Raw genomic sequence first — 15,957 nt, forward strand, 5'->3', positions numbered from 1 at the left:
AACTGAAGCAGACAGGAACCAAGACCGGGAACAACAAAATAAAACAGGAAATGAACATTACAAACCAGAAAACCACAGGAACAGCCCAGGTTCATGACAGAACCCTCCCCCCACGGGCGTATCCCAGACGCCCCAAAGAAAACAAAAAGCCGAGCAGGGTGGGCGGAGGAAGGACTGGAGGAGGGCACAACGAGAACCCCCCTCAAAACAAAAGTCATACCAGAAACCGACAAACAAGGGAAAACCAACCCGACACCAAAAAATAACACAACACACCAGAGTAAACAAGTCCAAGGCACGGGAGCTATCATAGTCCAAACTCTCCCTTCTCACGGAGAGTGGAGGCGAGGGGAGATCCTGCCCAGCAGCAGCTGGGCCAGAGCGGCACCCCCAGTGGTCCAAGGGCTGAGTCAATGTCCGAGGAGGCCGACGTCTCCACAAGATGCCTCCAATGACCCAACACGAACGACGACATCCTCCAGGCGGGCGAGGCATCAGGAGGCCGATGGGTCGAGGTGGCTGGTGACGGTAGAGACCGTACCACCATCGCGGCCAGTGACTGCATCCTCCAGGCGGGGAGCTGCCCCAGCGGCAGGGCAGCCAAGGTGGCCAACGACGCAAGAGGCAGCGTCACCCCCGCCGCAGGCTGCTGCACCAAGGGCGAGACCACCAGTCAGTCGGATGCGATGAGAGCCGGCGATGAGCCGGAACCAGAGGCGATGGCGGACATGGAGCCGGAACCAATACTGGAGACGATGACAGAACCGGAGACGAAGACAGACATGGCGCCGGAGTCGGAACCAGAGACAAGGACAGACATGGAGACGGAGCCGGGACCATGGGCGCGACCCCCTTCTGGGGGTCGTCGGAAACTGCAGCAGGACCTCTCCGAGGCCGACAGGAACGCGAACGACCCCTCCAGGGCCGACAGGAACTAGAACGGCGTCCTCGCAGGAGCCGACGGGAACAGGAACTAGAACGACCGCTTCAGGGTCGACGGGAGCTGGAACGACCGCTTCAGGGTCGTCAGGGGCAAGACTGACGTCCTCTCTGGAGCCAACAGGGGCAAGACTGGCGTCCTCTCTGGAGCCAACAGGGGCAAGACTGGCGTCCTCTCTGGAGCCAACAGGGGCAAGACTGGCGTCCTCTCTGGAGCCAACAGGGGCAAGAATAGCGAGCTGGTTTGGCTGGGCGGCAGCGGAGCTCGATGGGGCAGAAGCTTGGCTTGACTGGGCTGGAGTTGGGCGTGACAGGGCCACAACAGAGGTCAAGACAGGTGAGCAACCTGTGGTGGCTGTAGGCTGAGGCACAGGGGCTGGTGCGGACTGGAGCCCAGGGGCTGACGCGGGCTGGAGCACAGGGGCTGACGCGGGCTAGAGCACCGGGGCTGACTCCGCTTGTGACTCCTCATAATTCCAGACCTCATACAGTGCGGAAACTCTGAGAACCAGGGCTGCTGCCTCCTGGAGAAAATATTGTCTGGTGTCTGGAGAAGTGGTGGTATTGGCAGACTCCAGGAGGTGCGCCAGGAAGAACACAACTGGGGGTGAGCACTGGCGGAGGATCCTGGAGAACAGGCTGTCAGACATGCCAGGGATGGAGGTGGGGGTGTCGTCCAGGTAACAGGGGGAATCTTTAGCTGGGAGAGGAGGAGCCTCGACCAGGGAAGCCGACCCCTCCGGAGTTGGGAACCTGAGCGCGGCAAGGCTGAGCTGACTGAGACGTAGGACCTGGTGTGGCTGCTGGCTTCAGGCCCGGGAGTTGCAGGGCCTCACGCAGGGCAGGTTCCCTCAGGATGAGCCCAGGCTGGGCGACCGGTGCAGCGGGGTTCAGACGGGGCTGGGCGACCGGTGCAGCGGGGTTCAGGTGGGGCTGGACCCCGGGAGCAGGAGCAGGCTGCGGTGCCGGAGCAGACTGTGGTTCTGGGGCCGGAGCAGCCTTGACCCAGGTTCATGACAAGATACAGCTGCAACCAACAGAGCTTCATACTTTGTGATGGATGAGACCAACTGAGCTACAGCTGCTTCAGCATCAACATTCACGAAGTTAGTTTGTGTCACAGACACTTCACATTTATAGACTTTATTTTTTCTGTCATCACAGACTTTCTTGGTGTGGACTCACGGAGACTCACTGTGAAGTTGTGGCCTCAGCTCTGAAGTCCAACCCCTCACATCTGACACATCTGGACCTCAGTCAGAACAACCTGTGGGACTCATCAGTGAAGGTTCTGTGTGCTGGACTGAAGAGTCCTCACTGTCGACTGGAGACTCTGAGGTCAGTGTTTTTCCTGGTTCATGTCTCAGCAGCAGTTTTTCAGCTCATCACTTTAAACGTTTCCACTTGAATCTAGAATGAAAAGAGACTCATATGTGTGAGAAACCTGCAGGGATGATTGACAGTTTGTTGTGACTCTATAAAGTCTATGAAGCTCATAAACAAGTTTTTGACATTTTTTTTTCTTTAAATGTGACACAGCAGCAGAGACTCAGAGTAAATAATTTAACTATGGAGACACTTTGGTCCTAAAGCATGTGTGGAGTCAGTGTCTCTATTCTCTGCTGGTGACAAAGCCTGAAGTTCACTGGTGTTTATCAGAGTTTAGACAGGAACATTTCATGTTGGTTCTGTCTCCATCAAGACGACACGGAACAAACCAATGAATCACAATTAACACACAAAGATGTTGTTGAAGAATCTGATAGAAAATCATGACGACACCATGAGACACTCAATATTGCTACAAACTCCCCCCGTGGGTTCTGACCCGGTGGGTCTTGACAGGGTTCTGGGGACAGGAGAGGAGATGCTGTGGAGTGATGAACGTTGCTCTTCGCCCGCACCGATGGGGAATCACTGCTGTCAATGAGCTCATCCACCACAGCCACTACTGAGCGGGGAGTGTCGCACTACGGCCAACGTGCACACGGCTGCAACTACTAAACGCTCTGTTTAGAACCCTGAACGTTCCCCTGGAACCACAGACCAGGTCATGGTGAACATGGAGGGTAAGAAGTAAAAGTTAACAAAATGATTTATTAAACAGGCACAAACAAACTCAGCGCCTGCTGGATTAACAATAACACATGCTGTGGTTGAAATTTTCCATAACAAAACGCAGACACCTCCTTTCTCCGCTAGCAACATGTCCAGGGCCATTCTATTCTGCCAAGTCATCTGAGACGTAGGAGCCAGCTGCCCGGACATGCCTCTCATACCACCCGCAGTTTTGTTGATGAAACGCTGTTGATTGTAATAAAGGTAGTTGATCCAGGCCGAATTCTTGTTAACCTCTATTATGGGGCCCATAAAGGGTATAGCACTCGTCCACCCCGCCGCATGCTCGTTGCGAGCCTTAAACTCCTCCGGCACTCCTTGTGGTACGCCTATTGCATCTATGTAAAGGTCAGGATCCAAGGAACCTCCTGGAGCCCTGCGTCTGGTGCGTGAGTGTTTCTGTGGAGCTGAGGGCAAAAGGTGTATTCCCCCTGTGAGGAACACTACCTGAGTACAGGTGCCGGTCCAATTGGTTGGTAAGGTGGCCCTGGGGTGATCCCCACAGAGCCACCACATGTCGGACAAGGGCTTCCTTTGCTGGACTAAGTCGGTGGAGGATGGGGCAATGTGTGAGACATTATTGATCCTATATGTATATGAGGGTAAAGGGGCAGCATCGGTGTGAGTTGGAATCGCAAACCGGATCACATGGTCTTCAGGGTTAAGTCCGTGTGCGTTGGAGACGTCCCACGTCAGGTGACAATTGGGAAAGTGGCCTACATCTATTCCTCCGTCGAGGCTGGAGGTGAAGCATTCAAACTGACACGTGGTACACACCGTGTAATACAAGGGAGCCGCGGGCTCCTTTTTCGTTACCTTGATGTCGGCCACCTTAACTTTCTTATGTGTGACGGGACTGTACATCTCCATACCCTTGCCCAGATTGTGCAAGGCGCGCATTTTGCAAGACGGATCACATCTTGGAATGCTTGGGTCCGCAGTGTATCTACACCCGGTGTCTTTATTGTGCAGTTGTCGCTCGTTGTAACATTCACTGCTGTTAAAGGGAGTGGGCACAGCCATGAGATCGGGTCTGGCGACAGCACATGCTACACATGAATTGTTTGTGAGGGTTTTAGAAGTGTACTTGAGGTACGCTAACCATAAGTTCCCTGTGGGGTTCTGATTTACGTAGTTTTGGGCAAGCTGCCAGGCTTTAGGGTCCTTAATGTCGCGTTTGGATCTATAGTGAACAAATGTGCGAGTTCTCCAGAAGTACGGGAAGGTCACACATGTCACCGCAATGGTTGATATGACAATCATTTTTATCGTGTTTCGTCTGGTGAATGTCATTTTGTGTCAGTGGAAGATTAAAATTTGTGTGAAAGTGTGAATCAAGTGGGAGCATAAAATGCTTTGTTTAAGAATATTGGATGAAAATCACAGAGAGGTATACATGTAAATCAATCACATAATTTAGAGCAAATATTAGAGTAACATATCAAAAACAACAGGGTCACAATCAATGTCTTCTTCTTCCTGTTGAACAGTAGCGTTAGATTGTTTCCAACCTGTTTGTTGACACCTTGACAGTTCTTTGGAGTTCTTCAGGTTGTGATCAGCTGATCACAGAGACACCTGGGATTCGTTATCACCTCCAGGTTTCCTTCCAATGTCGTCCGAGTCACTGTCACTCCCGTGATGTGAAGAGTCTACACGTCGTCCAGCGTCGGCAACTCAAGGCTGCTCGTGTGTGTGTTTTCTCAGGAGCGTGTGTGTAGATGTTTGGTCTGATAGTGTGATTCACCGGCGCAGCTTCAGGCGGCGCTTGGCTCACACCTTCAGCTGAACGGTCAACGCAGCCTCGCCTCAGTGCATGTGTGAGCACAGCGAGGGTCGTCCTTCTCAGTTCTTTTCGTCAGTGGTGGTTTTCTCGTGTGGTGTAGATGTAGATGGAGGGTCGTCTGTCGGATCCGGGACCTTCCTGCAGTGGCTGGAGTGGATCCAAGTCGCTCTTTCTGCGATCTTCACAGCCGTGTTGGTCGTCAGAAGGACTTGGAAGGGACCTTGCCACCGCTTTGAGTTCCAGTGCTTCCTGCGAAGCTCCTTAATGATCACCCAGTCTCCTGGTTGAATGATGTGCAGTGGTTCTGTCGCCTGTTTGGGCAGAGCCGCTTTCACCTGTTTGGAGATTTGGGACAGAACAGAGGATAAGTTCTTACAGTACTGTAGCATTGCGTCTTCGCACATTTCAGTAGGTGGTAAAATCCTAGTCTCAGTCTCAGGGTGGAGTCCCATCATAGGAGGTCTACCAAATAGGATCTCATACGGGCTGAGGTTTGTTCTCATCCTTCTCCTCATTCTCATGTATGAGAGCACAATGGGAAGAGCCTGAGTCCACTTGAGACCAGTCTCTGAGCAGCATTTAGCCAGTTTGTTTTTCAAAGTGCCATTCTCTCTCTCTACCGCCCCTCCGCTTTGAGGGTGGTAAGAGCAGTGTTTTCTGATGTCGATGTTCAGAAACTTTCCCACTTCCTCGAGGGCTTGGTTTGCAAAGTGTGAGCCGTTGTCACTGCTGATTTTAGATGGAATCCCCCATCTGGGAATTATTTCTGTCAGCAAGGCTTTGGTAACTGCATGGCTGTTAGCATGTTTAGCTGGGAAGGCCTCCACCCATTTTGACCACATATCAACAATCACTAAACAATACTTTTTACCTTCTGCTGGCATTAGTTCGATGAAGTCCAGCATTAAATGGTCAAATGCCTGTTCCGGTGGTGGATGAGCTGCCAGTGGTTTGGCAGTCGTCTTACCTGGGTTGTGTTGGGCGCATGTCATACATGCTTCACAGTATTTTTGCGCATAGATTGAAAATCCCTTAGTGTACCAATGTTTTGTGAGAGCATCTAACATTCCCCCCTTTGATACATGGTCTAATCCATGTGTCAACTTCGCGAAATGAGGGAAAAAGTGTTTAGGTAGGCAAGGTTTGCCGTCGGGCCCATACCAAACGCCATGGCTACTGGTGGCGCCATTCGTCAGCCAGAGCTTGCGTTCCTGTGGGGTAGAGAATGTCTGAAGATCAGGGAGAGCAGAGGGAGGAGAGGGAGGTTGGGTAGAGGTGGAGGATAAGAGGCAGGGAACAAAGGGAAGGGGAAGTCGGGCAGCTGCCTTCGCAGCAGCATCAGCGCGTGTGTTTCCAGCAGAGATGGGATCAGTGCCCCCAGTGTGTGCAGGGCACTTACATACAGCAATTGCAGCTGGTAACAGAATTGCGTCGAGCAGATCAGCAACCTTATCATGATGCAAGATAGGTTTGCCATCAGATTTCAAAAACTTTCTGTGTTTCCACAGAGCACCAAAGTCATGTGTGACGCCAAAAGCGTATCTGGAGTCTGTGTAGATAGTAGCAGACTTCCCTTCAGCCAATTTACATGCTTCGGTCAGTGCGATCAACTCCGCAGCCTGAGCAGAGTAATGTCCTGGCAAAGCGCCAGACTGTAAAACAGTATGAGAGGTGCAGACTGCGTATCCAACCTGACAGCGGCCCGAAGCAGGGTCTCTAGAGGCGGAGCCATCAACAAAGAGAACGAGGTCACAGTTAGGAATTGGCACCTCCGACAGATCTGAGCGCGGAGTGCAGACCTGGTTCAACACCGAAACACAGTTGTGAGGCTCGCCATCGTCAGGGCCTGGAAACAAAGTGGCTGGGTTAAGCACATTGCACCTTTTGACAGTGATGTTTGGCATTTCCAGTAAGATAGTGTTGTATCTAAGCCATCGGGCTGTAGAAAGATGTGATGTTTTTTGTTCCAAAAGGATCAAAGACACGGCATGAGGAACCAGCAGGGTGACATCAGAATAGCCAATAATGTCACGTGATGCCAGCACGGCTTTCTCTGCCGCAGCCACTGCTCGGAGGCATCGTGGGAGCCCCGCAGCGACTGGGTCAAGCTTAGCAGAGAAATAGGCTACAGGGCGTGGACGCCCTCCGTGATCCTGTAGAAGGACAGAGGTCATACAACCTGATTTCTCATCCACTATTTGGGTCAAAGGTCGCGTAGGGTCAGGCAGACCCAAAGTAGGAGCCGACTGAAGAGCTAGTTTGAGGTCGGTGAACGCCTGTTCAGCCTCAGATGTCCACGTGAGGCGGGTGGTGGATGCAGAAGACGTCTGCATCAGAGCTCTAAGCGGAGCCTCCAAGACGGCGCAGTTAGGAATGAAATTCCTGCAATAAGAGCACATGCCTAAAAAGGACATAAGCTGTTTGTATGTGCACGGTTTAGGCAGGTTCTGAATAGCTTCAGCTCTTTTAGGTGAAATGGATTTTCCTTCCGCGGTAATGATGTGACCTAAGAAGGTAACTTCCGTCCGCACAAACTGTAATTTAGACAGACTTGCTTTGTGTCCAGCAGCATGCAGGTGTTTCAGCAGCTTGATCGTGTCTGCTGCGCAAGTTTCCTGATCCTCAGTGCAGATCATCAAGTCGTCAACGTACTGCAGCAGGGCGGTGCCTGGGGACAAGACAAGATCATCCAGGCTGTCTTTCAGTGCCATATTGTAGATGGTAGGGCTTTCTGAATACCCCTGGCACAGTCTGGTAAAAGTGTATGACTTTCCGTTGAATTCAAAAGCAAAACAGAATTGACTGTCTTTGTGGATGGGCACGCTGAAAAAAGCATTGGCCAAATCAATTACTGAAAAAAATTTAGCCTTGGGCGGAACCTGAGAAAGAATGGTGTAGGGGTTCGGTACCGTAGGTGCGCGTGGTTGGACCGCCGCATTTACTGCTTGCAGATCCTGGACGAACCTCCATTCTGTTGGCTGTCCTTTGTTTCTGATTTTCTTAACTGGGAAGAGTGGAGTCCTCACTGGAGAGTTGTCACATGGGACGACGACTCCTGCTTTCAAAAGAGAGTTAAACACCGGTGTTATTCCTTCAATTGCTTCTCTCTTTAAAGGGTATTGCTGTTTGCATGGTCTGTAGTCAGATTTTGGCGTGATGACCACTGGGTCACACCCTTTGATCAAACCTACATCATATTTGTGTGTGGCCCACAGGGAAGCTGGAACTTCCTGTAAGGCTGGATACTGCGTCAGAGCGTCCTCCGACAAAAACACGTGGTGTGGAGTGTGTGTGGAATGTTGTGGTACCAAGTGCACTGTACGCTGCGCATGAAAGATAGACTGAAAAAGTTTTTTGTAAGCATGCAAAGTAGGTGAATACATCACATTCGGGTCGGAAGTCGTTTGCCAGTCTCCTTCCCGTTGACATCTGTCCACGAAAGGACCCAAGTCCTGCCATCTGTCTCCGTCATGTTTTGACAGAAGGACATGTGGATCTGTAGAATAAGCATCAACAAATCTCTCTTGTTCGTTAGTGAGAGAAATCGCAAGCGCAGACCTATGTTCATCCCAGAATAGAGAGGTTGAGGTCAGTTTGTCCGCATGTGTGTGTAACCATGATTTTTCAAACTCCTCATCAGGACCAGTGGACACATGTGCTGTACAAGACAGGTCAGATGCGTCTCTAAAGGTCGTATTCTGTGAGGAAACAAGCTGTCGAGCAGCCTGTATGAGGGCCTCAGTTACAGCCTCTCCCTTCAGCAGCCACTGATAAGAGTAGAGCAGCGGCTCTGAGCTGAAATTAACACAAACAAAGGAATAATTATTTACATTGTCCGTGGTTGTGACCTGCACTCCCTCCGGATTGGAAATCAGTGAAATACCTAAACTACACATGAGATCTCTTCCTAATAGATTTACTGGGCATAAGTTTGAAAGCAAAAATGAGTGTCTTGCCGTCTGATGTCGTGCAAGACAGAGGCACAGTAAGTTTTTCTTTTATTGTCTGGTACGTACAGTAATTATTATTACTTCTCTCTAATAGTCGTCTTCCCTTTAATAGTCATTTATAGTCTGTTTCAGTCAGTTTCAGTCTTCCTATAGTCTGGTTTTGTTTTTGTTTTCCTACAGTCTGGCCAGACAAACCTATATTGTGCACAAATCTTTTTTAGAAACATGAAGGATTTTATTACTGGAGTTGTTGTAAATTGAAATTGTTTAAACCCATCAGACTGCAAAGTCATGCAGCAGTTGTCATTTAGCGGTTTGTCATCATTTTAAAATCACTCTGTGGGATTTTTTGAGCAAAAAGCTATTCTTCATTGCAAGCAGATAAGCATGAACATGAATTTGAGCGTGTATCAGCTGTAAGCGTGTTTCTTCATTGCGTGTATGAATGTGTGTGTGTTTGCGGTACCGTCTTGTACGTCACGTGAAAAGGAACCGTCACCTTCCTCCTTCCCCAACCATCAGTCTGATGTGAGCGCCAGTGGGTGAAGCCTTTCAATGGGACAGTTGTTCCTCGATGACAGACCTTTCCTGGATCCTCAGATGCAGCTCTTTTGGGCCGATCACGTCTGAAGCCTCTCCTGTTGTTTCAACCAGTGTCTGTGTCAGAGCACGTCTTCTCTGCTGTTGCTCTGTCCTTGTTTTCCTTTGCTGATTGTCATAAGCAGGTGTCTGTGTCAGACACACACGCTTGTAGTAGCTGGTTCATCTGATGAGCCCAGAACGTGATGGCTGCAGACGTTGTGGAGTCTGTGAGGCGTCCATGCTGTGGTCTGTGTCCTCCAGCTGCTGTGGTGTCAGAGCTTCAACCCTGTTCTGGTTGTTGGTTGGCGCTTCTTCTCCTTCGGTTCTTCTGCTGATGGTGGGAAAGGAGTCCAGATCCGGATTTACCCTCATCGCGCTCAGTTCTGCATTAGAATAGAGAGCAGAAACAATGGGAGCATTTGCTCTTGACATGACATGTGTGTGTGTGGTGTATGTGTGTGTGTGTGTGTGTGTGTGTGTGTGTGTGTGTGTGTGTGTGTGTGTGTGTGTGTGTGTGTGTGTGTGTGTGGCGAGTGCAAACAATTCTTCCCCAGAGTTGTTATCTCCTTTGTTTCTGTTACTCTCATCACTCTTTTGTTTCTTTTAGGGCTTTAGTTTTGATAGTTTTGCTTTTTCAAATCTCATCTTTTGTATCTAACTTTTCTTTTAAGGTGCGTATGTCCTTCACACTGAGTGATCCACCTTCTTGAAACCCATAATGTTTTGTCCAGTCGTGAAGACGTGACACGCACTCATCACCATATTTACGTCTCATTAATTTTGTAATGCTGCAGTCTGGTGGTGGAGACTTAGATCGCCCCGAACCCATCTTTCAGAGTCCCGGCGGTTTTCTGTCTTAGATTTTTATGTGTTCCGGCCGGAACCTTTTTTCGAAATTTCTCTTCCACGGACGTCTCCGTAGAAAGGGAACCGCTCAGATCAGCGACAGGGTTCTCGGAAGTGGTCCCTCACCGTCAGGCCCCTCTAAGACCCGGGTCCCTCGTATCTCAAAACCACTTCCCCCTGCAAACGCGCTCCGTCTTACAGAAGCCGTCTTTTATTTCCTTGTCCACTCCCTCTGGACTGCGCTCAGATCTGCACACTGGTCTGTATCCTCAGTACAGACAAAACAAGCTCGGTCCCACGAGCCAACCCTTAGCAACCACCGTCTCGGCCACCAGGGCAGACTTTGACCTAATTAATTTTACCCGAATATTGAATTTAAAATTAAAAAAAATATATATATATATATATATATATATATTATTTTTGGATGTTTTGAGCCAAATAGTCGTTTTAGAAATATTATTATCTCTAGTCCTAGTTATATTTTTCCTTTTGTCGTTGTTTATTTTAGTCTAGTAGGGGATGCTTAGAATTAATTGTTATTTGCCTTACTTTCCCTAAACCAAATGATCAGAGCCAAGTAAACCCCGAATAACTGAAACCAATTTCAAACCCGTTTCTTTTTTTTTTTTTTTTTTCTTCAACAAGTCGCAACAAAACGGAATCTCTCTCACCGGGCCGAGTAGAGGTTGGATTTTGAGTTTGTTGGATTTTTGAGTTCGTTGGATCTCGTCAGAGGCGATCCAGACGGGTGAGCAGTCCTCCCACTCAGAACAGCTGTAGAGGTTTGGAGGCTGAGCGACCCTAGTCCTCAGGACTATCGTCCCTGATCACACCGTCCAGACGACCTGCCGCGGGATCCTGTTCGTAGACGCCAATTTCTGTGGTGGAAATTTTCCATAACAAAGCAGATGAGAGAGTTGTCCTTTTGTGCGATTTATTAAAATAATAAAGAAAGGATAAAATAAAAATAATGGGGAAAGCAAATCAAAAAGAAAAGAAAACCAGCTGGGGAGATCAGTGCACACACCACGAAGGTATAGTGCAAAGAGCCCACGATCCTCAAGTTGCTTCTGCCTTTTAACCTTTTTCCCTGGACCTGGTGGAATCTCCTTATCACACTGTGGGTGAAGATGTTCATATTACACAGGGAATAAACAAGGCTACAGCCTTGGGTCTGGTGAGGCATCAGACAGAAAGGAGCCAGAGCCCAAGGTTAAAAGGCAGACTCAGGCCATGAACAATCGGTCACCTTGAGAGGGAGATAGATTGTCTGTCTGAGAATGTTCAGTTCTGGGTCGAATCAACAAGTACAGAATGCATGGTCACTATGCAGAGTCAGAAATGAACACAAGAAGCATTAAAGTACAATTTTTCCATTACACATGCAGACATGAAAACTATACAAACTCACTGCACGGCACAAAATGTGAGAAGTAAAAATCACTGCTGTGCAGGTAACGACTAAACTAATGACTCTATATAATTACGCTCCGTGATCCAACAACAAAAACTCTACACATAAAAACACAAGATGATGACACTGGACGACTTAGAACTAATGTAAACAGCCCTGTTTCCTACAGGCTAAACTAAATACGCTACGTTACAACGGGCAATTAAATCCTGAAGGGCAGTTGTTACAAATGGTTTTAACTAACTGTGTTTTCTACCATTTCATCTTTGATTCTTTATTCAGATTGAGTAACTGCAGTTTTTCAGAGATCAGCTGTGATTCTCTGGTCTCAGCTCTGAAGTCCAACCCGTCACATCTGACACAACTGGACCTGAGTAACAACGACCTGCAGGATTCAAGAGTGAAGCATCTGTGTGGTTTTCTGGAGAGTTGTCACTGTCGACTGGAAACTCTGAGGTCAGTTCACTGACTGTTACTGTTCTAGGTTCTGACTGTGGTTCTGCTTCAGGGAACCAGCAGGTTTCAACACTGAAACACAAATGACAACATCAAACAATATTTTTTCATATGTTGATCTCAAATTGTTTCTTAGGCCCAAAAATCCTAAAGTTCTTTTTTAACAGACTAATGGTGTTTTAGTTGGGTGTGAACGCAATAGTTAAACCTGTTTATTGACAGTTGTCTTCAGATGATTGTTGAGTTGAACATGTTCTCAGAGAGTGAGTGTGAGACACATGACAGAGCAGGAGGAGAAACCTCTGCTCAGCAGAACCAAACTGTTGATGCACAGACTTTCTCTTTACAATCACATCTATGTGTATCTACGGTTTATATATTGTCTGTTTACAACAATCCTTCTGTTTATATAAATATTATATAATTTATATCTGTTGTCATTCAAGGACGACAAAAAGTGTATTAAACCTTGAATCTACATGGTCCCAGAAGATGAAGCCTCATCCAGGTGAATGACAGCATCAGTGCTGTGAGATCCACCAACCACACATTGATGAGAAAGTTCCTCCTCTGTCTCTGTCCAGTGTCTGAACACAGACACAGAGAAACTGGAGGTTGAAACTTTGACCATTAAGATCAGACGAGACGTTGGAGTTTGTTTATCAGTTTAGACAGGAACATTTCAGTCAGGATCATGTTGTTGGTTCTGTCTCCATCAGGACGACATGGAACAAACCAATGAATCACAATAAACACACAAATATGTTGTTGAAGAATCTAAGAAAAAATCATGACGACACCATGAGACACTGAATGGTTTCAACTCACTCTTTGTTTTCTACTGTTTCATTTTTTATTCTTTATTCAGATTGAGTGACTGCCGTTTGTCAGAGATCAGCTGTGATTCTCTGGTCTCAGCTCTGAAGTCCAACCCGTCACATCTGACACAACTGGTCCTGAGTAACAACAAGCTGCAGGATTCAGGAGTGAAGCATTTGTGTGGTTTTCTGGAGAGTCGTCACTGTCGACTGGAGACTCTGAGGTCAGTTCACTGACTGTTACTGTTCTAGGTTCTAGGTTCTGACTGTGGTTCTGCTTCAGGGAACCTTCAGGTGTCAGACGGGCGGATGAATCGGACCCACATGCACAAGAATTCACAGGAAACTAAGAGGTGGATTTGATCGGATTTAATAGACTTACAGGTTTCCAGGAAAACAGGGTTCACACTGGAAAACAAGCAAAATGGCAACCAGGAGCAGGCAGGATCAGTGGTCACAAAACAGGCAAGGTCAGAACCGAGATAGCTACGGCGAAGGTACCAAAGGGCTAGGCTAAGTCAGGGTCCACAAACAGGCAAGGTCTGGCAACAAGGTCTATACACAGAATTCGCTGGAAAGAGGACATGCATCACTACAATCTGGCGGAGGTCTGAGGTGAGTACTGGTGGGTAAATTCCTGAACTGATTGTCTATTGCTGAGAGGTGACGTGAAAATCGACCGGATGTAAAACGAGCACATGACATGGAAGGTCAACAAAAACCGGAAGTAGTGCTAAATAAAACAGGAAATGGCAATAATGTAAATGTCCACACTGAAAATATGACATCAGGTTTCGCTCCTGAGTTAATGGTCTGTTTTTTGTTCATTTACATATAGTTTGATGTATGTATAGTTTGATCAATTTGGTTCTACTGAAAAAAGACTAAACATTAAAACGCAACAATATAAAACATTATTCTTTAAATTTTGAACATACATTGTTTCTTAGGGATAAAAATCCAAAAGTTCTTTCATAACAGACTAATGAAACAACTAGAACTTGTCCGAGCCCGAAAGTCCAGTTGAAGTTTTCTCTGTGGTTCTCTCTGCATCTATGCATCCAAAATCCCAACAACTTGTCCTGTTTGGGTCTGCATGGTTCTGGATCCCAGCTGTCACTCAGCAGGAGGCAGGGTCCAGTCTGGACCGGTCACCAGTCCATCACAGGTCCAACACACAGAGACAGACAATCAGACCTATGGAAGCTCAGAGTCAGCAGCTAAGCAGCAGAACTTCAGGTCTTTGGACTGTGGCAGGAAGCTGCAGAACCAGAACAGAACCCACACAGACACAGGGAGAACATGAGAAGCCCACACAGAAAGGCTCCTGCTGAACCCAGGTCCTTCCAGCTGTGAACACCACACAGTCAGTTCACATCAACACAAAGTCCAGTTCATCAGAACCCAACCACTGCACAGAAACACAAGGTGGCACCAAACAGGAGCCAGTCAGTGAGTGTGTGTTTGTTCCCAGTGGAACCAGGCAGGTCCATCCTGGTTGGAAACTCAATCACATTCTCCTTCTTCTGCGGTTTCACTTCATTTCAGTGAGTTGTCATCAAGGTGTTCGTTGACTGAGATGAAACCTTCACAAGTTACTCACTTGCATTTCTCACTGATGTTTCTGAGGCAGCTGCAGAAAATCCAGTCCAGTGTTGGTTGTTTTCAATTCATCACTTTAACACAAGGATCAGAGAAAATCATTACAACTAATATTTGGCTTTAATCAAGTTTGAGTCCACCAACTTCTATACTGATTCCAGATGTGACTGAGGTCAACAGCAGCTTGTGAATCAGTGCTGACATCAACAAGTGTATGAATGTTGTGCTGACATGTGGATGATGTGTAGAAGCTGAGATCATGACGACACAACAACACGAGCACAAAGTCACTCTGCTCATTTTAGACTAAACATCAGTGATCAGGACAAATCTGACTCATTATTAATGCTTTGATCCACATCTTTGATTCTTTATTCAGACTAAATCGCTGCAGTTTGTCAGAGATCAGCTGTGATTCTCTGGTCTCAGCTCTGAAGTCCAACCCGTCACATCTGACACAACTGGACCTGAGTGACAACGACCTGCAGGATTCAGGAGTGAAGCATCTGTGTGGTTTTCTGGAGAGTCGTCACTGTCGACTGGAGACTCTGAGGTCAGACTCCATCTTTTAGTTCTGTGTGAGCTTAATGTGAACGTTGTGCTGACACATGAGGCTGATGTTCAACTGATCCACACTGAGGGTCTTCATGGTAAAGTCAGAGCAAATAAAATCTATGATCAGTAGCTGATGCTCCAATACTTTTCTAAGGTTCAATTATGTTTTTCAAACCCGTGATGTCAGAATCAGAAGTTCTGTATCTGGTTGTTTGACCTTTTCCATCAGTGTTTGTGAAGAAGGTGTTTAATCATTCTCGTGGCCAGGCAGATGAAGGTCATACACACCACAGGCAAAAACAAGGTGCAGGCAAAAACGAGGTCAGGGACAGGCAATGGTCAAGAGGCTCGGCAAGGTTCTATCAGAGGCTATGCGAAGACAAGGTGAGGTCACAAGGCTGGGTAATCTAGCTCAAGATCGAGACAAGAGTAATGCTGGAATGCTGCCTATGAAACGCAGACAATCTGGCAACTGGACGTGGTAACGGCTGAGGTTTAAATACAGGTGAGTGATTCCAAATGAGACACAGGTGAGTTTAACAAGTAAGTAACACTGGATATGTTAACATAGGTACTGAAACAGGAAGTGGTACAACATGAAACCGGAAGTAGGTAAAAGCAATGACTAAGTCCATGACAGAAAGTATCAGTCAGTGTAATGTGCAAGGCAAGTTCCAAAATCGTAAAACATGCAGAGGTCGATACACGGGCAGGCAATCAGCGTATGTACAAAGGGATAAGCAAAGCGGCGGTCAGACACTGCAACTGGCTCCGTCACCTCAGGCGACGCGCTGGGAGGGCTCGGGTCTTCCACGCCCACCGTTAGACTCCTGACTAGCTGGGCTAGCTCTGCGATGGCATTCTCCTGTTGAGTGGTGCTACGCACCA

At 47.7% G+C, this 15,957-nt stretch overlaps 2 protein-coding genes across 3 annotated transcripts in view; one reads left to right on the forward strand and one right to left on the reverse strand.

Annotated features, from left to right (window-relative positions):
* LOC129603764 (NACHT, LRR and PYD domains-containing protein 12-like) overlaps positions 1-15,957 on the forward strand; it is a 155,648-nt gene that overhangs the window by 83,853 nt on the left and 55,838 nt on the right. The gene's annotated exons all lie outside the window — the stretch shown is intronic.
* Positions 3,121-15,957, reverse strand: part of LOC129603748 (uncharacterized) — a 151,362-nt gene continuing 138,525 nt past the window's right edge. The window contains exons 2-3 of one of the 2 annotated variants that reach the window (XM_055506708.1): positions 6,535-10,569; positions 3,121-5,178 (exon numbers count right to left, since the gene is read on the reverse strand). In XM_055506708.1, the coding sequence (XP_055362683.1) occupies positions 4,903-5,178; positions 6,535-8,739 (2,481 nt within the window). In that variant the 5' untranslated portion in view covers positions 8,740-10,569 and the 3' untranslated portion in view covers positions 3,121-4,902. Of the gene's footprint in view, positions 5,179-6,534; positions 10,616-15,957 lie in introns of those variants that run through there. The other variant, XM_055506707.1, reaches the window with a different exon arrangement.

This window comes from Betta splendens, unplaced genomic scaffold (genome assembly GCF_900634795.4).
Source record: "Betta splendens unplaced genomic scaffold, fBetSpl5.4 scaffold_29, whole genome shotgun sequence".
NCBI classification, from domain to species: domain Eukaryota; kingdom Metazoa; phylum Chordata; class Actinopteri; order Anabantiformes; family Osphronemidae; genus Betta; species Betta splendens.